The sequence below is a fragment of the Cryptotermes secundus genome, unplaced genomic scaffold (genome assembly GCF_002891405.2).
Source record: "Cryptotermes secundus unplaced genomic scaffold, Csec_1.0 scaffold599, whole genome shotgun sequence".
Classification (NCBI taxonomy): Eukaryota; Metazoa; Arthropoda; class Insecta; order Blattodea; family Kalotermitidae; genus Cryptotermes; species Cryptotermes secundus.
The window spans coordinates 1,184,681-1,212,407 of NW_019730109.1; the positions used below are offsets into that span (position 1 = coordinate 1,184,681).

Below are 27,727 nucleotides of genomic sequence, written 5' to 3' on the forward strand. Positions count from 1 at the left end.
TCAGTGCAAAAATTTTAACATGTTTTATACAATCTGTAAATTACAATATCTGATTCTATATTCTTTCGAGAAAAAAACAGCGTTTATTTCGTTCGTTTATCACAGAAATTGCAGAAATAGGAGCAAATTTAGTAAATGATTGCAGTTTTTATGGATTTATAATCGCGGGTATTTAAATTAATTCTGTACCGCTGCCCTTACCGGAATTTAAATGCCCGTAGGATAAAGGTTAACGGACGTTTCCCGCCCAACAGCAGTCTCTAATACCTCTGGTAGATGGGGGAAGCATTATAGATACCTCTCAGCTAGTAGAGCCGGTCTCGCTGCCTGGGCGGGACTGATGGTAAGCACCAGTACCGGTAGGATATAGAGACTGGTAGAAATCATAGAGGGAGGCACAATGGACCAATACAGGTCTCAGTGCATGGGGAAACCCACCCTCTCCAATAACTAACTAACTAACTAACTAGTACTATTTAGCACTGTTTATTATATTTGCCAAATTTTGGACCAAGACTTGCCAGAATTCTCTTATTAGCTTCCCCATGTATCTGTCATCTTGCACCTTATTTATATGTGCTTTCCAATTTAGCTCGTGATTCTTTACCATATTCCCAGTTTTTAGTAGATATTCAATACACTTAATCAAAGAAATGATATGTAATACTTAATAATTGTGCAATTGCATGCATCTATTATTGTCTCAAATTATGAGTTTCTTGGTGCATATTTGCAGATGGAACTCTAGATCAATTAGTGTATTAACAAACTGTTGCGTAGGTGTATAAAAATGTGAATACTTTGTTTAGGACCAGTCTGGTTATCTGTTTGGCCCAAGCTTAGCTGCCACATTAAACAATATTCCTACAGCACTTCACTGGTGGACAGAGGAGTGCAAGCTGTTAGATGGGGATTCCAGTCCTGATTGTGTAACTGGTAAGTGTTCACATGTATTTCTTTTCATTCCTTGTTAAGCTCATGGTGAAGATTGCATGTTTCTGTATTCTACAATTTGAAAAAATGCCTGGTGTATATGAATATGTATGTATGTAAGGGGTGGGCAATAAAAACTGGCCCCTGCACTGCGACCTTAAGTGATCTATTGTGCTTCCCCTTGGATTAGCCCTTTATTAATCCTACACTTTTAATAAAGTGTAAGACCCTGCTTATGGGGGCATCATAAAAGTCACTTGGTTCCATAAAAAACTGACCCAAGTGACGAAATCTTAAATAAGCTATGACCTCACAATCACACAGGATATGTGTGGCTGATTTGTGTATAGGAGTACCTTCTGATATAATGCTGCAAGCACATTGTTTTGGATGTGGCTGCCAATTGTATGTGTAGTGGAATGTCAATGCTCTGTCAGTCTGTTATTATATTTTATTTTGGAACTCAAAATACAAAATTAAAATAACACATTTAAACCATTAGATTGACTCTCAGTGCATGTCATTCTCCTTGTCTATAAATTCAGTATGTAACTTATTAAAATATAACCAGTTTTGGGGAAATTATGTACTTGTACAAAACAATTATATTAATGTATGATTAATAATTGATTGATTGATTTATTTAACATCCATAACTGTTACATTATGTACAATTGGACAAGTCAATTTTTAAAAAAATATATGAGATTAAACATCACATCAAATGACTAATAATATAAAAAACCATAGAAAAATAACATAATAAGTCCTCTAGAGCTCATTGTTTGCTAGTTCACAGTAGTCTTGCAAAAGCACAAATAGAAGAACAGCACAAAATTAAAACAGCCTATTAGAATGTTGATGTGAGCCTTAACTGCTTGAAAGTTCTTTAGACAGTGTTTGTGTACTGAAAGGCCATACTTAAGTCATGCTCTTGTTAGAGCCAACTTTGGCTTAGAAAAATTGAACTCCTTAGTCATAGATTCAGATGTGATTTCACAGTATTGAGTTGTCTTAAGTGAAACTTATTGTATGATTCTGAATTTGAATGTCATCTAAGATGTTTCTCTATAATGTTTAAGGCTTAGGTTAACTTGACTGCACATTTCTCTTTTCCTAATGAAAGGAGGGACTAGCTTTATATTCGTTTTGGGTGTTCTTGCTTGGTTTTATGTGAAAGTTGCACATTTGAATAAGGAAGGAGGAAGGGGCAGTGGCAGCTAGGGAAGACATCAGTGTCAGATATTTCTGTGAACATTCTGCATTTCGAGTGTGAAAATTAATAAATCTTTCCTTACCAATTTAACACCTTCAGTGATGCTGATTTCTCAGTTCTGCCAGGTGGAAAGACATGCAGACAGTTTTCCTACCAAGTATGCAGTGCCCATAATATCAAACGACTGTTTTATGAAATTCCAGGGCAGATGTTAACTGGATAGTATCTGAGTTGGTGGTGGTTTCTTGGAAAATAGTTTTTTATTTGTGCATACAGTGTTGAAATAATACCGACAGTCAGGTGCAAGATGACAAATTGATTTTTGCTAATGATTGATGTTAAGTATAAGGGTCATATACTGTTTTGTTTGGAAGTACAGTTAATAGCCAGTTTTGTGTTATTAGGTGTGGTGCACAGTTTGGTGCCCCATCTGGAAAAGTTGCGTGATGAGGAGCTTGCTGAACGCAGAGAAAAGCGTAGGAAACAACAAGAAGAGGAGGAGGCTAAGAAAAGGAAGTTAGAAGAAGATGGAAAGAAGGGCGAACCTGAAGGTATGTCAGTAGGTGGCAAAAAATCGCATATAATAATGCTCATCTGCATTTAGTCAGATAACTTAAGGTTTGATTCTTATCATTTCAGAAAGAAGTAGTTGTGTAACATATCATGCTAACCCTTCTAGACCCAACTTACATTCTTGTCTTAGCTTTAAAATTGATCTTGGAGAGATATGAATGTATAAGTGGTAGGCCTTCTCGGCCCTTGCACCGCGACCTACAGTGATCTGTTCTGCTTCTTAGAGAGATAGGATGGGATGGTATGGATTAGAGTGATCTGGCTCAGGATAGGGACAAGTGGAAGGCTCTTGTGAACATGGTAATGAATCTTCTAGTTCCATAAAATGCTGGGATATTCTTGACTAGCTGCAGATTTGGCTTCTCCTCAAGAAGGGCTCAGCTCCGTAGGTAAGTGAGTAAGATGTTAGCATCATACCAAAGGTCACCCAGTTAATCCTTCAGTGGTGCAGGACAATTAATTCCTACTCCCTTCTTGGGACGGAGGATATTTAGACTTTTAATGTGGTAAATGCAATGTTTCTCTTAATAAATAAATGGGGATAGACTGGAGCTCTGTTTTTCTGATTTTTGCTCTACGTTCAGAAATGTATATACGAGTAGAATCTGTGTTTACATCCACACTGCTTTAAACTTATTTTTTTGTAATTGTATAAAAATTAGGAATAATAATATTATATTACCTTAGAAATTCAGCTGGGTGTGTTAGTCATGAAAACATTTCATGTAGAGTCCCATGTCACACGTGTCACTCCAGTACACAGTTTTTGACACACAACACACTGTTTCTGTGGTCTAGATTTCTTTGCAGTTGGTGCAGTCTTGCTTATAAAATTACTTTCTCTTAGATGGGACACTGTTTTCTTTGACAAATGTTGACCCAGCACTTTGTGCTATACAGCATTAGTATATTTCACAGAGAATTCCTCAGTTAACTGAATTCTGATTGACAGTTGATCTATTCTTTTCCTTTTGTTATTCCCTTATATTATCATAACATTCAGAATTTTTCCTTTTGTCTCTTATAGTTTTGCATATCCTCCCAGTGGACATTTATGCTTTTCTTGATTCTGTCAATTACCACAGAATTGAGAAAAGCATGAACATCCATTTTCATTGTCAAATTCCAAATCTGATAAAACTTCATTCTTATTCGCTTTGAAGTAAATGTATTTTCCACTCGTCATGACCAACACAGTAGGCCACTCTGTTGCTCACAGCTGGCTTGGGCTGCTAAAACCAGACTGCATGATGCATATTTCCAGAACAGAAGGAATTACAGTAGTATCATTCATATTGTGGCATTTTTGCTCTATGCAGGACTGTTGAGCCACAGAGGCCTCGGGCACGCACGCAACATGAGAGTTGCAGATTGTATAAGCACGTTGCTAGGCGACAACTCTGTGAACGTTTGGATAGCGCAACAGGAAGTGTGAATGATGTCACATGTTCCCACTCAGCACGTCACTATGCGACACTCGGTAAACACCCCTCCCCACTAGGCTGTGATGTCACGCAACAGTAGGGTGTCCATTGCTAGCCAATTCGTGGGTAGACACACCTGACAGCAATACCTGATATCTGTTGCTGAGCAGCAATTTGTTTTCTATGTGGTCCGTGCGGAGCCTATATAAGGAGCAGCAAACACTATTTCAGGCAGTATTGAGGATGGAGTATAAGTTAAGCATAGTTGAGAGTGCCAGATGCAAGCGCAGTAAAACCAGGAATGCCAAGTGTGATTTGGAAGACTTTATATGTGTGACGGTGCGTGCAACAGTGACTAGAAGATCTTGTGAGGGTAAATCAGCGATGGAGCTGTATTTAATTGTAATTACGAGAGTGTGTGCAACCAAGCTGTTAATAAATCCAATCATATGAACTAGAACCTGTCATTTCATCATGCGTATCCCCTACACGTGACAGTATTGAGCACTGTTTATCGTTTGCTATATTAGCAGTCATAGAACACTTCTTAGAGTCAGCATCACGTCTCAAAGTCATAGATTCTCCACGCGTTTTCTCTTGATTACGAATTCCTGTCTAGAAGTAACACTGGTCAGAATATGCCTAAAGAGAATCAACTTTCCATTCGATCAGCATGCAAGACAGCACACAGTATCAATCTAATATATTTTGTTCATAAGAATTCCCCAAGGTAGAGATAGGTTTGTGTGGTAATAAGCACACCATTTAGGGAAGTCCAAAACTTTTTCAAAGAATTTAGATGTGTTACAACTTCTGTGAGAAGTTCAAAGTTGGACAACAAATATATGGAATGATAGCCTGCAACTTCCTATTTAATTTCATACCAGAAGGATTTCTTTGCATGAATAACAGCAGTTCAAAATAGGAGCTGAACCTTATCATTGCACCATGCATTCCACTCATGGACTATAACGACATATGACAGAAACCGCTGGCGTGTCATGTACCAACTACGATGTTGAAGGGTTAAGTAAGAGACAGAAGTAGGCCTATGTTTTAAAGTCAGAAGCCAGGAGTATATCTGAAATACCATTGAAGTTATGACACAGAAGCAGTATTTCGCTAATATAAGGTATAATGAGATGATATGCCAATGCAGGCGGTCTCCACCATAGAAATGGCGGACCACGTCATGAAAAGAGGCAATAGTGAGAAAGGGAAAAATATAGTTGTGATGTGAACTTTATAATGATTAAGGATATTAAAAAACCAAATGTGAATCAGCAAAGAAAGTACAGTGTCTCCTCGAAGGCAAACATGTAGAGGTGGACACAATGGCAAGAACCTAAGAATGCACGTTCTGTGTTGTGTGATTTCAAAGACAGAATGGATTGTCATTTTCATATGATGTGATTAAACCTAGTAAGTGTCAGGAATTTAAGGCAAGCACATATACATGAATGATGGGAAACATGTTTTCCTTTATGGAAAAGATCTTCACTTTTCCAAGGGTTACCATCAGATTTTGAGTTGAAACTTCTTACCTTTCAGAATTGTGATTCAGATTGGAAACTGAATATTTACCTGTTGAGAGCCAAAGAAGCAATACAGATGAAATGTTTATTGTTTATTGATATGCCGTCGAGTTACATCATTGATGACTTAGATTCATAATATACCATCATAAATGCAACAGATAGTAGATGCTAGTGACTAATGTTAAGTGGTATGAAACTACCACCATATATGACAGTGAAATATGAAATTATACTTAATGTGCATCTGTCTGTGGTACTAATAGTCAAGTGTCAGACAAAGGGGTGGGCGAATAGAGAATTGATTGGCTGGTTACAAGTTGTCTAACAAACAGGAGTATTGTTTAGAGCTTAAGGAGTGCTTGTGATAGATGCATTTAAAAATTACTTAAACACGGAAGTAATGTGATTTATGCAGTGGTCACACCTGGCCCACATGTCTTTGGTAGATCATCTCTTCAATCAACCCGGCTTGGACTTCTCTCCCATCTTAGCTCCCATTATTGCAGCAGAAGTCAGAAAACTACAACTTAATCCAGTGTAGATTGTGTGAATTTTTTATACTGGTACCACACGGAGAATTTGTCTTTAGTGATGACTACTATTCTGATATTGCAGTGATTTTAACAACAATAGTTATGAAATAGTGCATGGACATAGGTGATAGGCCTCGTGTGTGGAATTATTTCATTTTCACTTCTTATGTATCATCTCAAATGCAACTTATATTAGAATATTAAAATTCACTTTCAATTTTAAATTATTTTTCACATCATTGGTGCACTACATGTTTCAGTCATATGGCCATCATCAGGTGCTTAAAAAATTGCTATTTAAATGTTTTTAATGTTTGCCTTGACTCTCGCAGATGGTTTGTTCTGTGCGTGGTTTATGTATCCTGTCTTGTGCTGATGCTGGTGTCTGGAGATAGGGACTAGCTCTGTTGATTTGGACCAACTGAATAGGTTCCACCTGAAGATGGAAACAGAATCAAGTTTTGGAAATCTTATGTTTTGAATAAAATCACAATAATTGTATTAATATACCATTGTCACCAAGTTATAGATCTTACAATATCTGTATGTTGGTCCCCATTAATGGATTTAATGAAGAAACCACCACAAAATTGAGTGAAGCTTTGAATTTTGTTTTCCTCTGCAATAATTTTTCCCCTCCTCGATTTCTGTTTTTCACATGTAGTCAAATCCCCTAAAAAATCTGCAGAGAAATTAAATTTTGTGCAGTAAAAACTTTCCATTTGTACTCATACTTTTTATTTGTTATAACTCTGTTGTCTGGTCAGTAGTTTTACAGTGAAATCCCAATTTAGTGAAATACTGAATATAATGAATACATTTTCTGGTCCCAGCCGAAGCATATATATATATATATAGTTTTATCTTGCTTTATTATGGACTTGATTTAGTAAATAATTCTCATTTAGTGCAGGAAAATTTCGGCCTTTCAAAAGTCCGCCTTGATTCGGTGTAGTTTTGGTGAAAACAACAATCAGTATTGACACATTCTTTCTGTTTGAAATCATCCCACAACCATAATCCTTAATGAGTGATGTTACATAGTGAACATGCAATGAAGTAACGTTGCTTATGACATCATAGTTGTTTTGAGTGACTGCTGAGCTTATTTCATTGTTTATTTGATGTTGTTAATAATTTTGGACTTAAATATCATGTTATTGATAATGTAATTGTATCTGTATTGAAACAGTTTCTTTAACCGTATTTGTCTAAACAAATTGCTTCCTCATAATTAGCCTGCAGTCAGTTTTATAAGATGAGCAGTTTCTTGATGTAATTTCGAATCATCCCAAATTAGTGAAAACCTTGATTTATTGTAAGAAAACCAAGTCTCTCAGAGATTCATTAAGTAGGGATTTCACTAGCAGACTGATTTAAATTTAAGTGATAGGTGTTTCTGATTTTAAAAAGAATTAGAATTTTTGGTATTCTTGGTATATGTTCTCACCTTTTCCATGCAAGTGCAATAAATAAAAGTATCACTTTGTTGTTCAGTAAATAAATGTGAAGAAATTTATAACTTTCACCAATATATAATAGAAAAATAAATAACATGGCATGTTTAAAGAAATAAACTTGTTTTTCTATATTTTTCACTTTAATACTTTCTGCAGTATTGCAACTTTGAGAACATTGAATGTCAACTTAACATCCATAAGCAGGTTACACAATTATCATGAGATTTAAGATTATCATGGAAGGACCAGAGACTGTGAAGATCACCATCTCCTTGAATGTGATACTGTGTAGTCTGGTAGATAGTTATAAATCTGCTGTCTATATTCAGGATTAAAGAGTTCTTCTAACCTGAAGATGGGGACAGCAGTTCCTTCCAAAATGCTGGCAACTAGTGGGTTGTACAGTGTGGCATCCCGGTAGATAGCAGCCTTCAACAAAGTTATTACTAACATGAAGTTGTATATAAAACTTAACAAACCAGTATTTTACAAAGATTTTTATTTTAGTGTTGTGTTTGTTGGTGATCTCTGACTTGAAGCTGAGAAAAAAAGGAGTTATTCTAATGTTAACTTTGCTAGGAACATAATACATTTCTCAGTTTTGTATTATCTTGCATGTAATGTGATAATATAAATAGTTCAGTACATAATTGTCCCAAGTATAATATCCAAATGAGGATGGTATTCTCTTTTCTTTCCCCTAAAGAAGCTGCAATGGAGGTTGTCTTCAGCAATGGTGAAACTGCACAATCGAATGGCGCAGACAATCAGTCAAGTCTTGCAGGCACTGATATTGCTGCAGCTGTGGCAGATGTCACATCTGCTACTGAAACTTTGGCTGAATCCATCGTTGACTCCATTCTGCAGCCAGCTATGAGTCTGACTGGTACTTCTGCTATCGCACCACCATCTTCTGGTCCTGGTGAGGCAGATGATCAAATTCAGCAACAGAGGAATGAAGACCAAGAGATGGAACATGTGCCTGTAGAGGTTCGAGCTGGCATTGGTGAAACCCCAGACTTCTCAGAGCTTACTACTGGTCTCCTGAGTTCTCTATCAGAAATTCTCCCATCTGTCACAGCAGCACAGAGAGCACTGAGTGGTGTAAGTCAGGGGACTGAGTCTGAATCTTACCCTGAGGCATCTTATGAGTCTTCCTATCCAAACAGTGCAAGCAGCCTGGACTCAGCTCAGCTAGGCTCAATGCTTGCTCAGAGTTGCAACACTGTAACACCAGCTCCTACATCTTCATATAACAGGGACGATGGAGAAGATGGTGATGAAGCAAGGAGCCCCCCTCAGGGTGCAGTATCAGCTGTTGGGGAACATGGAGAAGGGGATTATGACTCTGATAACTCTAATTTGGACCCTGCATGTGGTCCACCTCCACCCCTGATTCCACTTGAGGAGGTTGTGAATATGGATGTAACTGAGGCTGCAGATGAAGAGGAAGAAGATGATGAAGAAGAAGAGGATGAAGATGTGCCAGTTAGCTATCCCCATCGGAGTGCCTCTCAGACACTTCTTGAAAGCATTCGTAGGACAGGACGTGCCCCACGAAATCTTCAAGAAGCTGTGGACATGGTTGCTTTTGAATCCACTGGCAGGCTAATTAATGAAATGGAGGATGCCTCGGATATACCAGGATTGGGAATGGTGAGAGAGATGGAAGATGTGCAGGCTCCAATCTCTAATGGAGTCCAACATCCGGTGAATGGATCAGAGTCGTTGGACCTTGAAGCAGCTGCATCCTGGCTGAGATCCCAGGTTGAAGCACGTGTGTCCCAGCACCAGAGGGAAGGTGAAGTACAAGAGCAGTCTTCCCATCTCCCGTCCCACTCTGAGGAAAGTCAACCCCAAGGCGACTCTGTAAACCATAGATCTGCATCTACATTTGAGAACAGGTAAACATTGTTCCCTTTGTTAAATTGAAGAATATTTATTACATTTTAAGTGTTTTCATTATGTTACTAAATTTCACGGTTTTGACTATTTTTTTTTTCAAAAATTTTCATGCTAGTCATTTTATTTTTAGTGTGAACACTGAAGCTAGTGAAACGCCTCCAGTACCTGGGAGCAGTGGTGGGGAATCAGTCGTTGTCAACAGTGGACTGAGCCCAGAAATTCCAGAGGGTGTTGATCCTTCATTCCTTGCTGCTCTTCCAGATGAAATGCGAGAGGAAGTGATCGCAGAGCAGCTGAGGTACAGTTGAATCTCCAGCTAAGGCACTGTAGTATGTCTTCCCACATACACTGGCTCGCATTTGACACTGCTACTTTTCTGGAGTTATGGAGGCAGTGTCAGTCATTTTTCCATGACCTAAATATTTAAAAAGAAACCAGCGATTGGGCCCAACTGAGTAGGTTTTACCTGAAGATGGAGACAGAATCAAGTCTTTCAAATCTTGTGTTTTAGAAGAAAAAAAAACAGGTAGATGGATAATGTCCAGTAATATAAGTTTTGCATATTTTTGTCCTTTAATTACACCTCTGGCAATCCTAGCGAGCCATAAATGGGCACAGTGTTATTACTGTGCAGTTTTTTGCAGGAAACAAATCAAAAATGTCGTTTTTGTATGGTGGTATGTTTTCTGGTTCTGAAGACTCCTAGCACCCATTGATACCATGTCACAGCTAGGTGGCAGCTGTTTATTAACTTGCAAGGCTATAAATTTATTTTGGTAATGACATTTGTATTTTTTAATAAAAGTGAATTGTACTTCACTTTAGAAATGATGCTCATGTTAATGATTTTTAGGTGCAGTGATGGTGAAGCTCTTTGATCTGTAACCGGATGAATCTTTCTTCTTCTTTCAGGCTTCAGCGTTTGAGGCAGAGAGCACAGCAGCATTCAACAGAAACTGTCCCACCCAGTGTGACAGAAGTGAACCCTGAATTCTTGGCTGCACTGCCACCAGCAATCCAGGAAGAAGTGCTGGCCCAGCAGCGACTAGAACAGCAACGGCAGGCTGCTGCTGCTGCAAATCCAAATGATCCTGTAGATGCAGCGGCATTTTTCCAGAATCTTCAGCCTTCATTGAGACAGGCAGTATGTAAACAGGCATTGAAGTAACTAAATTGATTTTCTAAAAAAAATTGTTCATCATGTACCATTAGTAGGTTATTACCTTCAGAGTACTCTTTTTTTTTTCTGACATAGATCTTAACTTTTGTTGTAAAGGAAATTTAATTTCCTTGTACTTACCCATAGTCAGGGAATGTTTGTATATAAAGGCTTGGTTCTGGAGTTCATTAACCTTTTCATTGCCACCACTGCTGCAATAGCATTGTGTCAAGAACACCCACTTGCCAAGTGCCACTATAGTATTGATGCATGTGCTCCCTTATCACATAATTTCAGGGTCGGGTGGATGACAGGTATATAAAAACCTTCAGAAAAAACATGAAAAATGCAGACGAAATTTAGCAATGGGCTGGTCTATAATTGGAAAAGTAACAGATTTTAAAGGATTGAATAAGTCCAAATTATCGAGAGTGTCCAGTAGAGGAGGAAGTAGAAAACATGACTGTGGCATGCATAGTACTGGGTTTAATTAGAGTGGAGCGTAATTGGTGAAGTGAGATGGAAGGAAAAGGAATGTAGTGATTTTACATAGGTAAGTCAATAAGTACTGTCTTCGCTTTCTTGGAAACCGGGATCAAGGGTTCGAATCCCACTGAGGGCATGGATGTTTAGTTTGTGTTTGTGTACAGATAGAGGTCTTGAGATGAGCTGATCACCCGCCCAAGGAGTCCTACCGAATGTATAAGATCTAGAAAAACTGAAGTGAACGGAGAAGTTCATGGAGGTAGGCCAAGGCCCACTGGGGCTATAGTGCCAAGGCAAAAAAAAAAGGCCAATAAGTAAGTTACAAATGGATATAGAACTTAAACAAATAAGAGTACTGATTTGAAAAATGCTTTTATTTCTCAACATAATCTCCCTGTACATTGAGGCACTTGTCCCATCGCTTCACAAGCCCTTGAAAACCAGCAGCATAAAATTCTTTGGGCTGCTGTCAGAACCAGGCGTGTTCACACAGCATGGCCTACCTCATAATGCATGACAGGTTAGATTTTTACAAAGTGTGCACAGTGGGTGCCGCGCATGCTGACCCCACAGCACAAAATGCAAAGAATGGGTCTGGCATTACAGCATCTCAGTTGCTACCAATGGTCGAAGGAAGAATGTGAAAGAGTCACCGTTTGAAGAACGGTAAAGTTTGGTGGCTGCTTGGTTTAAGCAAGCTAGAGACAGCAGTGCACAAATCAGTGGCACGCTTTGAAGAAAAAAGGCTCCACTCATTGCCACAGGGTTGGGCACAGATGATTTGCAAGCTACTAATGACCGACTCGATGGCTGCAAGGAGTGGCACTGTTGTTTACAAATTTGTTTAGTGAGAATGCAAAACTGAAGACCCGTCAACAGTGGCAGAATGGCGTAAAGAACAGTTACACTTAAAATGCTATTGGGACTGGAATGTTGTTCAGGCTTCCATGTAACAAGACACTGAATTTGAATAGGGGTCCTTGCAATAATGGAAAGAATTCCTAGGAGAGGATAAAGGTTCCCTTAGCCTGCAATGCTGATGGGATTGACAAACTCCCACCCGTAGTTATTGGGAAGATTGAAAACACCTATTGCTTTAAAAATGTTGGTGTTGCATACAAAATTTATTCCCAACAGAAAAAGCAATGGGTTCCAAAAACAGAAAGATTGTACTTTTTGTTGACCAGTGTGCTGCTTAATCTTAAGACACAAGTCACTTAACCTTTAAGAGCCGAGCGACACCATATGGCGTCATGAAAATAAAGTCAAGGTGACGAATGACGCCATATGGCGTCGCGCAGTCCACGTGTGCGGCCGGCTTTTTAAAATCTAATTTTAAGTTATAAATTCTTTTTCTACTTACATGATTTTTGGTCACCAGCTTTATAAGTTCTCTCTCTTCCCACCTGCGTCGTCTAACGGACTGTTGGCTTCGTGTGGAAATCTTGGAAACATCCGGAAATCCAGTGTCCGACGTCGCACTTCACGCACTTTGTCCGGACGGTTCTTCGTTTCCCACGCGAAAAGCACACACGACACCTCAATTGCGAAGTAGAGGAAGTCTGCCAGTGATGTGGTTTGGCCTCCTATAATCGAGATATCTCCGATAAAATGGCAGGGGTTCGACCCCTGGGCCGTTGATGGTGAGGTGGACCCCTTCCAGCATGTTCCGCACAAGAGCGAGACGAAATTCTCTTTGTGACAACAGGATGTAACTGTTCAGATCCAGGAGATGGAAAAATAGTTTATTTGTCCATTTCCAGGTTCGACGACAGATGCTATAACTGTTTGCCACAGTTTGCCCACAGCTCCACCTGAATAATTATTCACACTCCTCTTGCCACGCTGGTGTGGTGGTCCCCAGGTTGCCGACGAAGATGATGGTTCTTCATCGACTTCAATTTCTGATTCACTTTCTTCCTCGCAACTCTCAGAGTCATCGGTACAACAGGCTGAATCGGTGTCATTTATAAGCTGATTCTCAATTTCAGCGTCTTCCAAATACGAGGCCATGGTGGACAGCTAAACACAACGCTAGCCTTGAACGTTCTGACACTGCTCGGCTATATTTCAAAACAGACTACTTATTGTTTGGCTATACAAGATAAAACAGTCAGTGTTTCTGCGAACGAGTATACATCGCCCACACTCGTTCATACTGAAAGGAACCTACGAACTGGAGAATGATGAACGAAGCGTAAACATCCGACCTTGTAGCAACACAAGCCATAGTTAGAGCATGATGTCACCAGCAGGCATTCAGACTGCAGAAATGTTTTGTGCAGGAACTATGCATTTTTGTGCACAGACGTTCGAAATTGAGGGGAAAAATTTTTGTTGGCATCAGTGTAAAAATTTTTAGAGATTTTAAAATCGGTAAATTACAATAAGTGATTCTATATTCTTTCTAGATAAAAGCAACGTTTATTTCGTTCGTTTATCACAAAAATTGTAGAAATCACAGCATTTTGAGTAACGTGATTACTTTTTTTATTACTCTACAGTGGCGGGCATTTAAATTAACTCCGTCCCGCTACCACTAACGGAATTTAAATGGCCGTCTCTTAAAGGTTAAACAGTGTGAAAGCTGTGTTAATCCCACAGACTACACAAGCATTGTTAAACTGCTTTACCATGGAATAATCTGGTCATGAAAATATTACTGCAGGCAATGTATATGAAAACTATTTTTATGATTGATCAGAAGGTGCTTCCTTGATGCAACATTCATGAAAGTAAATGTTTGGGATGCATGACATTTCTTTGCAAAATGATGGTACTGGTGTCACACATACAGTAATAGTGAAAGATGGATTCAGTTTAAATCAAACCAATGATGGTGAAGATGGCAACATAACTTAGCATAGCCAAACATGACTGGGTTCAGCTGAAAGTAGGAGTACCATTTCAAGAATATCCTGTGGTATTGAAGTTGTAATGTGTGAAATGCATATCGTAGAACAAATAATGAATGAAAAGTTTACATCTGACGTGTCTGTGGAAGAAGGGGAGGGGGAAGATGGTGGATGAAAAGCGAACCTCCAACAACATTTTTGTCAGCATCTTTGACTTTGAAGAAATACCCCATGAAGTTTGGTGCTGATAAAATGATGGCTGCCCTCGGTAGTATTGAGAACCATGTGTACAGGGTTCACCAGAAAACAGAATCAGCAACTTAAATGGGCATGTGGAAGAAGTGAATTAGTTTAAATTTTTTTCTGAAATAACTTGAACTAGATTACATTTTTTGTGTAAAACAGTATTAACTTAGTGTATTCAATTTTGGTAGCTAGATAAATTTTGGCCATTATGTAGTGGAGAGTATTGCGTTTTGATGTTAGTATTGATCTGTTGTATTTCTTTGCTGCAAAAAGCATTCAGGACATAAGTTTGTCATTGAGATGAAGGCGAGCCAACATCGTAGTGTGAGAATAACAATATTGTAATATCTGATAATGACAAAAGATGACTGAGGTAATAGTCACCAGTAACATTCATGGCAAGAAAATGGGATATAATTAGGACAAGGGGTTTCAGTAGTTTTACAGTTATTTGACTTATGAATTTTTGTCCATGTATTTTATTGTAAGATTGCCAGATAAATTTCAGGCAGATCAGTATGTGTATCTCATTTTGTAGTGGCTAGAATTAAAACTGTACTTGGCTTTTATTACTATAATCTCATTTTCCTTTGGTAGATCTTGACAGATATGGAGGACTCGCAGATATCTGTTCTTCCACCTGATCTAGCACAAGAGGCACAGAACCTGCGCCGTGAGTGGGAAGCCCGTAACCGACAGCTGATGCAGGAACGCCTGTTTGGTCATGTCAGCCAAAGTAGCAGTGCTCTGTCTTCGATACTTCGTAGTTCCGGCAGTGGTATGCTGTTGTATAAATATGATGGTAGAATACAGCAACTGAATCTTTTCGTGATGTTCTTTGTGATGAATTTAAGGTTTGAAGATCTTATGGCAGAGAATTATGTTCTTTGGGGTGTGGTGCCATGTAGTCTTCAAGGACGGAGGCTGCACATTCCTCCTACACATTAGCGCCTGTTTGGAAAACTGTGTGATATCATATCCCAGAAGAGTGTAATCCTATAATACTGAAGTTTGTTTAGAGAAGAATTTAGATCTTTGGAAGTTGGTTATAGAAGAATTTAGATATTTGGAAGAAAGGAGACTGCACTATCTGATGATCCATGATTGTAAATATTACCAGAATTGATGTGAAGATGAGATTTAACTTAGTCATTTACATAGGTCGGATAAAAAGTAGCGGCAACACCTTTATAGTTCTGAAATTACTTTATTACCTCAGGTAAACACACTTACATTCCTTCAGTATAATTACCCCCCATGTGTTCCACCTTCTGCCAAATTTGTGGAAGGCATCATACACCATTGGCGCGTCCACTTCTGTTAATATCCAGCAGTGACCGCCCTACAGCACGACTAATCTCTCTTGTGTTATAACATGTCCCTCTCGGTGGTTCTTTCATTTTGGCAAAGAGATCATAATTGCACGGACTCAAATCAGGCGAGTATGGCAGATGTTGCAGTATCTCCCGTCGCCAGCTGCAAAGGAGATCCTTGACAGTGTCAGCAGTATGAGCCCTTGCATTGTCATGAAGGATGATGGGGTTTGTTGCCAATAAGCATTGTCACTTTCTCCTGAGTGCTGGATGAAGATGATTACGCAGGAAATTGCAGTAGTAGGCAGTGTTTACTGTCTGTCATTGAGGTACAGTGTGGTGCAGTATCACTCCATCAATGTCATATGCCACAGTGAACATCACCTTCACATTACTCTGTGTAGGGTGCACATTCTTTGGATGAGGAGAGCCAGGATGCTTCCATTCATTTGATTGTCGCTTCAAGTGCGGTTCGTATGAGCGAGCCCGAGTTTCGTCCAGAGTGACGATCCTTCCAAGGAAGTCATAACCTTTCCTCTGGTACCGGTCCAACAAGTCCTCTGCAATGTCATAACGTTGCCATTGTTGCACCTCAGACATTGTATGGGCTACTGAACGTGCTGCAGTTTTTTGGTATCCAAGAATATCTTGCAGAATGTGGAGCACGGTCTTGTGACATACGCCTACCTCAGCCACTAACTCCCGCTCACCCCATCAACAGTCGACATCCAGCAAAGAAGCAACAAGGTGAATTGTGTGGTTAACATGGGTTCGTCCTGAACAGCGGCTGTCCTGAATGGCATCCCTCCCTTCACAGAACAATTTCACCCATCATGCCACTTTGCAATATGGCAAAGCAGCATCACCACATGCTTCTCGTAGTCGCTGATAACAGTTTTGTGCACTACAACCTTGTGCAACTTCAATTTTTTTCCAGGAGCATTCTTGTTTCGTAAACATGTTGTTAGGGTGCTTGAACTGGGCTCCTGCACTTCAAGACGATGCACAATGCAACTCAATGAAACACAACCAGAGCCACTCACTGCACTACTTCAACTGAACTTCTGCTATCAGCTACAGATGGTGCTAGTGCCACCTCATGCACATCTTTCATGTTACAGCAGTGTTGCCACTACTTTTTATCCAACCCTTTTATATCTGTGAATGTGAAACTTTGTCTCATGACAGTACTCTCTAAAGCTGTGTACAACCTTGAATTGCAGGTCGTGTTGGGACAACAAGGTATGCAATTCACACTGTGCCCCAGCGAGCCCAGTGGGGAGCATGGAACTCACGTCAGGAGACCCACCCAAGCCTAAGTGCGCTCTCGTCAGGCAGTTTGAGGTAAAGGAAGATGATGATGGCGTAATTTTTCTGTTTCTAACATTAGTCTCTGCTATGAAAAATCTATGGTGTTTGTAAAATGCACTGAAGTGGGAGGATGCTTAGTACTATCATGAAAGTAATTGGAAATGATTTGCTTAAGCAAAAATGTGGGTTTTAAGAACTTGAGAATTTGAAATCTTGTGATGGGTTCCTTTAAGTTTTAACTGCTGAAGAAAGGCACTAGTTTTCATGTCTCTGTGTCTTTGCAATTGAAACTGCTACTATAGCTGAAAGAATTTTTAGCCTACTGAGTCCTGGTGTGTCCATGCATGCATTTTTAAAGTTGTGTGAAGCACAGGCAATGAAGTTTCAGATTTTTTGGAAGAGAGCAAATTTGAACATTGAATTGAGGAAAATCCTAACCTGCTGCATGTGGAACTATTAGCTGAACCTAGTTGGTATACATATCCTTTTAAGTGACACTCCTGCCACAAATTTTAATCGGTTCCCCTTTAATTACACTAGTTCTACAGTTTAATTTAGTGAAGGTCCTAGAATAAGACACTTTGCATGATTTTCTCCAGTTACAGTCTTCCAGTATTGCAGGTGTTTTCTTCATCAGAGATGCCACAGGAAGGTTCAGGGGTATCAGACCTCTGCTATGCCAATAAATCAAGTCCAATACCTTCAGCACTTGTGTGGCCTTGACACTGATGTTATTTGTAATCTTTTATGTTCTGCCAGTGTCACATTGCATGGAGGTGGTCCCAGACTAGTTGCCAGAAAATCAGGAAGGAGACACATGTTCTTTGTGCAGTTTGAATACTTGACAGAGTGGAAATGTACTCATTACTACAATTTGTATTTATATTCTTCATTGACCTTGATGTAGTGACCTCATGTGCAGAATGTATCATTATATGCCCTATTTTGCACCATGGTTTCTGGCTGTCAAAATAAGTGAAGCAGTTCATAGCTGTATCATGTTTTTTCTCACCCAAGCAACAGACATCCTCTCATAGTCATGGGATAATTAAATCTATAAGATTATGCTGCTGGCGAGACACTATTCGTTGTATGAATCTTTATATGAATTATTTGTCAGAATGATACTCTTATTTAACTCATTGTGGACCGGCGACTTAAATATTTAAATCACCCTGGGGACCGGCATTATTAAACCTTCTATCCTAACATGTGCACTGTTCAATTTAAAAATTAATATAAAATCTCCTAATTAATTTTAGGAACTAAAATTTTTGGAGGACACTTACCAATGCTCCTAGAAGTGCTTGAGAGCATGATATTACTGGAAACATTCCTCTTTGTGAAGTGGCATTACACAGAACTTGCAAGGTAGACGTTCCTTTTTTTGTGAACTGTGCAAACACGGCATTGCCTAGAAGGATGCTTCCCCTTGGAATGTTCACTCTTCACAATTTTCACGAGGGTATGTTTCCGCATATCAACCAAGAGTCGCCCTGGGGGGTCCACATGAAGCCTGCATGGGGTGGGAGTTGATGGGCCCGGTTGCACTAAGTCTGTGTCTGACTCTGGTTCTGCCGTCACCATCTGGTCTGTAGCCCAGGCCTTTGCCACATTCATTAGAAATGCTTTGTATTTCAATTTTGAGTCAGGGTTTAGATTTTTATGATTCTTTTTTAGATTTTTTGCTGTCCCCACAATGGTCATACCTGCATTTTCATCGGAGCTACTGTCACTTTTACTGTCTGTGGCCACAAATCTTTGTTGTCCCCTGTCACTGCCACTGTCTAAGTCACCATCACTACGCATCTCACAAGGCACATAAGCTAGCTCATCGGAGAATTTGTCCTTGATCCATAATCTACCACTAGCTACTGGCTGATACAACTTGAAGACAGGCAAAGCATTTTCCTGTAGAGTGGGTTAAGGAAACAGCGAGGTCATGTTACTGAATACTAAGCAAACATTCTTGGAGTTTTATTGCTCAGTACCCTTGCAGCTGTGCGGCAAGAGAGCAAGGTATAGTGTGTTGCAACCTAACGTGTCCTGAAATCATGATATCATGCAACTGGCCAGTCACGTTTAAAAGCGAAAAGCATGATATCATGCAACCGGTCTTTAATGTGTTAAGTAACATTATTTCATCGAAGTCTGTGTAAATTGTGTTCTGCATATGCAAATGTCATTTAATATTATTTTCTTAACCAAGCTGTTCCTTTAATTACACCCCTTGTTTAATTTTATAAACTCAATACGCGAGGTATTTCAATAAGTAACAAAAATTTACGTAAAATGTTTGGTTGGTTTCCAATGGCTGCATTTGGGATCATTTACCCCATTTGCTTCTTGCTTCCCAATAGAGAGCATTCAAGTGCTTGCTTTGTTGCATCTCCTTCTTAAGATTAGGGCATTGAAGGAGGTGTTCTTTTCCCATAGATGATCCTGGCAAGTTGCACATTGTACATCTTCTGTGTTATGTATTCCTATCTTACAATGATGTGCACGGCATTCATGCCCTGTATTCAGTCGAAAATTTGCAACAGCTTTTCTGGGTTTCTTGCTGTTAATTTCCCAAAGTTTTCCTATTTCTGACCATTTCTTATAATTCACATAAAATTTGCTACTGGAAATTTGGGGAGTCAAGTAAAGTATGGTATGATTTCCTGGTCAAGATTTAGGATTCCTGATTCCCAGGATGCCATATTATGAAACAATTAGCCCTTCTATAAAATGCTATTCTTTTCTAGGCTACGGGGCCGACAGCTCCTGGATTATGAAGCAATTTCATGTCTCTTAGTGCTGCTGTTTGTAGACGAACCCAAGCTCAACACAGGGCGACTTCACCGAGTATTACGGAATTTGTGTTACCATGCAGCAACAAGGGAGTGGGTCATCAAGGTATGTAACCATTATATAAATTCTTTCATTATTAATTACTTATGGAGTAAACTATGTTTAACATACATCTGACTAGGCTTGGCTTGACTTTTTCACAAGATACAGTTCCTTGTGTCTCGATTGAGTTTCTCATTGGAGTTATTCACTCAGTCTTGCCTTGAGCTTTGGTTCTGCAATAAAATGAAATTAATATATGTGCTATGGGGAGCTTGTAGAAGATCCAAAAGAAAATATGTGCCATTGGTTGAAGTATAAGATATATTTAGACAGTGTGCTTTGACAACAACTGGTATTTGATTCCCAGCAGGGGTAGGAATATTTTCTCAATTTCATTGTGCCCAAACTGTCTATTGCACCCAGTCTCCTGTCAGGTTTATACCTTAGGTTGTTACCACTGGGTAAGTGAAGATTGTTATATGTGGAGGTATACTGGTACTCCCCATACAAAATCATGCTTAATTAAGCAAACGGATGTTTTATTACATGTGTAATTAAGCTCTGGGGCAGTTTTATGTACTTCAGTCATTTCAAATGAAGTATGCAGCCTTCATTTATTACCCCGTACCCTCCCTCCCACATGTATTTTAGTGTTCATTGGGGTGTTCCCTTTGAAATTCTCTAATTGAGTTTATTTTGCTGCTCTTTCAGTGGCTTTATTGATAGGTTCCATCAACCACTTTTTATTTTTTCCCTCAGTATATTTTTTTTGTTGTTTCTATGTAGTTGTATTTGCTCTAGTACTCACACCATTCTTTGTTACAGATTGATGCACAGTACCAAGTAACCTTACTCTTCCCACAGTCCCTTGAGTGGGAACTGTACTAAGTACAGTACCGTAAACCTTCAGCTTTCATACCACAAAAATCTTGTCAGTAGTAGAATCATTTATTTTCATCTTATGCATATATTACTATGTTGCAGGATGTAATGTATCAACATTTTGGAGGAACCTCCTGCTTCCATTTTCAAGAAAAAAAACTACTTCTAAGAACCTCAAATTTCAAATAGCATACATACATTTGAGGACTTATATGTTATTGTGTATCTTGTACAGTCACAGATATGTGAATAGAATAGGGTCTTCCTGGTTCTTCCACTACTTGTTCATAATTTCTCATCACGTCAATTTGTAACCCAATGAAAAATAGAAAAGATGTGGGAGAGAACATCTCACTGGTTAAATTGGTGCAAATGCTTTCATTGCATTGCCATAACAGATTGGGGGCAATATTATATTTAAGCATCCTGTTGCACTCCATACGATAAATGATATAACCTCCGTCTCAAGTGCAAACAATATATTCTTGTGTCTTTGATCTTGCTCCCTACACTACATGTTTCGGCCTCAGACGGCCATCATCAGGTGTATAACACTCACGTCGCTGTCACACTGCACCCAGTTCAAAATTTAACATCTAAAACACTCTCCCTGTCATTATCAACTTCTACTTCGTTGATAGCTGTCCACCCGTAGATTACTTCACACACGTTAATTTTGAGTTTATTGTAATAGCACCATAATAAAATCTTTAGTTCTAATTTTAAACTTTTAAATTCTTGTCCAAATTTTAAAATTTTAAAATTGTTAGGGTTATTCGCCCTGTGTTTGAAGTGCTGCAGCGGCTAGTTCTTGTTTCCACACTGTATAGGTGTTATCCTGTGTGGTCTTTCTGTGTGCAAGCGGGGCAAGCGGTAGCATAGTTGGTTGAGGCACTGTGCTACAGGCTGGAAGGTTGTGGGTTTGTTTCCTGATGAGGTTATTGTATTTTTCAGTTAACCTAATTCTTCCAGCTGCACTATTGCCTTGGAGTTGACTCAGCCTGTAACAGAAATGAGCATCAGGAATCTTCCTTGGGTAAAGGGTGGCCAGGCCTCCATATCAGACTTAGAGTTTTTTTAATGAAGAATTCTACCAAAGAAAGTATGCTCCATAGTGAACTGGACTACTATATTTTCTTTGTAAGAATGATCATGTGCAACATTGCAGTGGAAGGATTTTTTTAATTAGTAAAACTACTTGGTATATCTTGTGGACTCTTTGTTGCCATTGTGCCATTCATATGAATATGTGATGCTAAATTAACATACATTTTATGTGTTTAATGTATATCCTTGTTGTAGGCCTTGCTGTCTATCATGGAGAAATGCAATGATTGTAGAACATCTGAAAACTTGATTCTGCCAAAGCCGAGGCGGATGTCAACGCGATCACAGCCTCATCCTGAAACAGCTGTGCGGAATACCCAACCCTCATGGCTAAACATAAGCCTCGATGCTGCACTTGGCTGCAGAGCCAGTGTGTTCACTATTGTGAAGCAGCCTGGGAAGCGTGGCAAAAGCCAAGATGCAGCAAGTGTTACAATTCACCCCCAGGCAGCTCCTGTTGTGTTCAGGTATGCCATTTATTTCTCACTTTTTCCAATCTATTTCATATGGAAATACTGTAACAAGTTACTTCTTCATTGTTGTAAGTAATGAAAATTGTCAAAATAATAATTACTTTTTGATGTTCATATGTTCAATTTTCAGGCATACCCTTGAAGTTCTGATCTCTTTAGCAAAAAGCTTTCCGGGCTACTTCTTGCCTCTAAAAAGTAAGGATGAGTGCAAATACAAAGATTCTTCACCTCCAAGAGATGCAAGGTTAAAATTATCTCCTGGATCATTAGGTAGTGGGGGATCTAGAGCTAGTCGTACAGATGGGACCAGTTTTTGGGACATATTGCTCAGATTGGACTCAGTTACTAGTACAAAGAAAGGGAAGAGTGTGGCTCGTGCCCATAGTGCTTCAGCTCTATCGTCAGAATCAGAAGGACATGCACCAACCTTTGAGACGTCAGCATTTGGTCAGCTGTTGACGATGCTAGCATCTCCTGTTGTGAAACGCAGCTGCCTTTTGACAGACAAACTACTTAGGTTGCTTTCCCTTATCTCTGTTGGACTTCCTGAAGTTAACCCATATGTTCGAAAACGTGATGGAAGTAACACAAAGAAACCTGAGGAGAAGAATGAAAGTGTACCAGTGTCTGAACAGCACCTGAAACTTGCCATAGATGTCCTCACTTCAAAGAGCTGTTCAGAAGAGGGTCTGGAAGATGCAACAGCTCTACTCCTCAACATGGCCAATTGTCCTGACCCTACAAGGAACATGGTAAATATAAATTCTATTGAAGTTGATGTTATTTTTTAGAAGAGCATGTAGGCTTGTGGGCTCTGCATGTATCATATCTGAACAGACTGTTTTGTTTACTCCACCTTTATTTAAAAATAGAAGTCTCTTTAACAAAAGATATTTGTTGTCCTTCAGTGTAATGGCCATTCTGTGACTACTGCTTCCCATTGCTTGGTAAGTCTTGCACACCTGTGAACATGCCCTCATTGTTTATACCTCAGATAACTTAGAATTACTTTAGTAAACACTGGAAAAATATGAAAGTCACAGATTCATATTAGCGCTGTAAGAGGGGTGGAGAAGCTCTTACCGCCTATCTTTCTCGTAATATCGGCTATGTCACATCTTGCCGTATGAAGTTTGAATTGCGATGTACAAGTGTTGATCAAAGTTGTATCTGACAGTTACATTAATTTTACCGCCCAGTTACACTGCAACAATATGACAAAAAGAGAAGCAAGTATACCACTGATTCTACTGGGAAACCTCATTTTCACCTGAACTCAAAACTAGAAATATTTGTTATCCTTCTGCCTAGTTGTGCATATAGTGCATTACCTACATATCCTTTTTGAGGTATCTTTTCTGTAAATATTACCTGAGGAATGTATTCATTCCACTGGACAAACACATGAAATTATGAGCTACACTGAAAGTTTATGAAAATCTTTATTATTTGTACTTTCCTTAAATTCATGTTAATAAATTTTTAAATTTATTTTATTTTAAAAATGTTGTCATTTCTACTGCATGTGTGAGGTAAGGGTTAAAGAAAGTGGAAATATGTCACCTAAATGTGTATTAGTAGTAGTGATGGGGAAAGATGATAGGACTTAACTGATTTCACAAAATTTTTCATTTATTTACAGCTTCGTATATGTGCACATATCACATCCTGCGTGATTTCTTATTTTGTTCCGTGAAATATTTTTGAAAATTGTTGATTCTGATAATTAAAAAACAAATTTTATACACTTTAGACTAGCATATATCAGTAAAGTCAGTGTTATTACCAATTTTTTCATACTTTAGCTTCACAAATTATGTTTTATATTTGGTATGGTAAATGAATAATTGCATGCTTTCCCAGCCGTCATATAATTTGGGAAAAAGAAAGAATTCACAGAACTAGTTTGTACACACAATTGTAGTTTAAATATCGTAAGTTAAAATGATACCTGTGAAGACTGAAAGTTACAACTTGACAGTAGCAAACACCATCATGTCAAATTTTCAGTGGTTGGCAATTCTGTTACAAAGATAAGAGTATTAGCTTGAAGAGAAGTCATGTATTCTTAATTTGCTGACAGATCTTGCATCTTTTGCTGGATGGAGCAATGGAACTTGCAAACATGGTGAATGACCACATTGCAGCACTTTTGCACGAACTGAAATCAATGAATAGATATCTGAAGAAAGATGAAGGTGAAGAGATACACACCATTGACCGTCCTCCTAAGGGAGTAGTACATGATAGGTAAGCACGATCTTTTATTCATTGGTATATGGTAAACTTTACCTGTAATTTGTCATGTTGCATTTCACCCTTGTTTGTGGTTCCAGGTTTACCAAGGACAATGTGATAGTGACTGCACCATCCAAAGTTAAATCAGGTTGTGACCTTCAGTTGCCATCCATGTCTATTCTCACAAGCAAGACATCCAGTCAGGCATTCTTTTTAAGAATTCTGAAAGTAATTGTTCAGATTCGAGAATCAGTACGACTTGCACACAGAAGAAACAGGGAGAGTAGTGGTGAGTTTTCCCTTTTTGGTTTTACACTTATACCTCATGGTTTGTGACAGATTGAAATAGTGATAGACTTTGTCATCAGAGTCCATTGGAAGTGAATTGTTTTGACACTTTTAATACTAAATTGATTATGCAAGAAATGTACACCATTTCAGATGAGATTACAGATGAAAGTTCCATGCAAACATTTTTTGTCTGCAGCTACTATAGCACTTTGCCATTTTACCTGACTGCAAGATATTTTTGGATTTGAGGTTTTTGCAGCTGTGAAATTAAGATTATTATGATCTTCTTGAATGTGATCCTGTGTAGTCTATAAGATAGATACCATTGTGCTTCATAGTAAAGCTGCCATGAAGGTTGAGGAGCAGGTTGTTCCAAAACAGTGATACTTTCCATATTTCAAAGTTACACAGCCTAGAAGACCATAGTCCTATGACTCTGTAGTTATATTTTTATTCAAAATAGGGGTTCATGTTATGTTCAAAAATGTGGAAATATGTGTTGAAAAGAATCAAACTGAGTATAGTTGTCTCTTGAAAAATTTGCTATTATAATCAGGAGACTTTCATTTCCGTTAGAGCCATTCTTAAATACAGCTTTTCCAGTTATGTATAGATTCGTATCTAGTGTCTCTGCTGTTGTGGTATATCTTATGACATAGCAGCCATAAGATGTGATCTTTCTTTCCACTCATTCAAAGATAAGGAATGTCATTGTAAGGAGGATACAGATTTTTGAAGTGGCAGATAGTGATTGCAAGCATGAAATACTGTGTGCAGTAAGAGTGACACAAAGGTTCAGTAACATGACTACAATATGTTCTCATGCACCAGTTGTAGAAAAGGGATGATGTGAGGTAAGATCCCTTCTGAGATAAATTTAGTGAGGTCTGTCTGTGAGCTACAGATTTTGCTGCCAGCAGTGATGTGATTGTGAAGAGTACATATTTTCCAAGTAAAAAGATACATTAGGAAATGTAATTTTTGTATGGTTTTACCACAAATCAGCATGAAAATGTATTGTTAGAAAAAGGTGTGCATCATATGACAATGGCTGAAAGCTGGTGTAGAGCCAGAGGAGGCAGCCATTGCTAGCCAATAGCCAGTAAACATGCAGGCCATTATTAGACAAGAATCTGCTTACACATAACACAATAATAGAGGAACTGCTGGAGGTGGTGTGCCATTATTGCTACACTGATAAATGAATCCATAATTCTTTAATAGATGATTAATTGAGAGCAGTATGTTAGTGACATTCTTCAGATCTGTTTTGAGAGAACTCCAGAAGAAGAAAGCAAAATTAAAATTTTGTGTGAGCTTAATGCACACATGTAAGAAATACAGATTTATAATAAATTAGTAGGGACTGAAGATGCTGTGGGTTTTCCATTATGTCATAGCAACAGCTGAAGGTAGTTGGATTTTTCCCTGTAGTGTAGCAGTGAACCCACTGTTGTCTGATTCAGCGCCTTTCTAACACTACAAGGAATGAAATGAAGTTGGCATGGGCTTGATCCCATAACACATTTTCAGGTATCCAAAATCATCTGAGGGGGATCGTCTGCTATCATGCCAGATTTGTTTGAAATATGTTCATTGGAGTGGATTTGATGAAGAACAAAGAGATGGACACATTTTGTGCTATATGTATAGAGAGATTAGCCTTGTACTTGCAGTTTTTTATTGCTAGTGGGGTGAGACTAAGTCCCTTGTACTGCGGCCACTTCTGGCCTATTGTACCAGCCCCAGATGACAGGTGAGGGTGATTGTGGAGCAATTGGTGGAATGAAGATTGGCAGGGGAAACCGAAGTACTCTGAGAAAACCTGACCCAGTGCCACTTTGTCCACCACATATCCCACTTGACTAGACCCAGGATTGAACACGGGCCACCACGATGGGAAGCCAGCGACTAACTGCTTGAGCTATAGTGCAGCCTTTGTGCTTGCAGTTAATGGAAGTTTTACAAAACAACAACAACAAAAATAAAATAAAATAAAATTTTGGCTATAGAAATTTCTCTTAATGATTGAATCTTGCCTCTCCCATTTTATGAGCATAGCCTGGCATGACTTTCCAGAAATTCAACTCTTCTTATGCTGTGAACAGGTGTGACATTAATAGAGTATATGTCTGCAGAAGTACCTACTGATACATGAAGGACCATTAATGCAAGTATTTAATTTGTACAATACAATGTTTGGCATTTCTCTTTGTGTTTGAATATGTTGTGTTTTCTGCAGAGTCACTGGACTACTACCAACAAGGTGATAGCTCTGCTGATGAGGGGGGCCCAGGCACTGAAGAGGCATCAGCATCAGTTATGGATACTGGCAGTCCTAGAACTTCCACAAATTTTGTTCGATGTACCTCATCCACTCCAGAAAACCCGCCTGCTGAGCCTTCAGCATCAAATCATGCTCCATCTCGGAGACAAGCTTTCCGCTCTCGAGAGCTTGAGCGTGATAGTATTATAAGCTTGAGAAGGGCCATATATCCAAGCGCACTCTCTCCTGCAAACCCTGCCTCTGCTGCACCATCAGCTGACATACTTGATGCTAACTCTGATGCTGGTGAGAAATTAGTGTGTTTTTTGTCAGCTCCTCTCTGTTTGATAACTTTTTTCTTCTTCGTTAATGATAAGTAAGAATTACCTAGCTTCTGATCCACTTACACAATATGGCAGTAATGTAAGTCTGTGTAGCAAGGTTTTTGATAAGTTAAAGAAATATCATTATTTCAGAAATCCTACAGTGCTGATAGTACCTGACAAAAGTTGCTTTTAATAATCTAAAATTGTTTAACTGTAAAAGTTACTTGTGTATTTGTTGCAACTTGTGTGAATTCTGCACAAACCATTTTTGTTATATGCATTGGTATTTTAGGCCTACAGTCAACTCTCGATTATCCGGGGGCGGATTAACCGGTTTGCNTAAAAATGTTATAATCA

At 38.9% G+C, this 27,727-nt stretch overlaps 1 protein-coding gene across 7 annotated transcripts in view; it reads left to right on the forward strand.

The window, feature by feature from the left end:
- LOC111866189 (E3 ubiquitin-protein ligase HUWE1) overlaps window positions 1–27,727 on the forward strand; it is a 160,461-nt gene that overhangs the window by 101,412 nt on the left and 31,322 nt on the right. For all 7 annotated transcript variants that reach the window (XM_023854900.2, XM_033752153.1, XM_033752154.1 and 4 more), the window contains exons 42-54: window positions 810–936; window positions 2,554–2,700; window positions 8,384–9,581; window positions 9,713–9,880; window positions 10,495–10,726; window positions 14,926–15,106; window positions 16,865–16,985; window positions 19,700–19,850; window positions 21,972–22,243; window positions 22,380–23,001; window positions 24,333–24,499; window positions 24,586–24,776; window positions 27,021–27,350. In XM_023854900.2, the coding sequence (XP_023710668.1) occupies window positions 810–936; window positions 2,554–2,700; window positions 8,384–9,581; window positions 9,713–9,880; window positions 10,495–10,726; window positions 14,926–15,106; window positions 16,865–16,985; window positions 19,700–19,850; window positions 21,972–22,243; window positions 22,380–23,001; window positions 24,333–24,499; window positions 24,586–24,776; window positions 27,021–27,350 (3,907 nt within the window). The remainder of the gene's footprint in view (window positions 1–809; window positions 937–2,553; window positions 2,701–8,383; window positions 9,582–9,712; window positions 9,881–10,494; window positions 10,727–14,925; window positions 15,107–16,864; window positions 16,986–19,699; window positions 19,851–21,971; window positions 22,244–22,379; window positions 23,002–24,332; window positions 24,500–24,585; window positions 24,777–27,020; window positions 27,351–27,727) is intronic.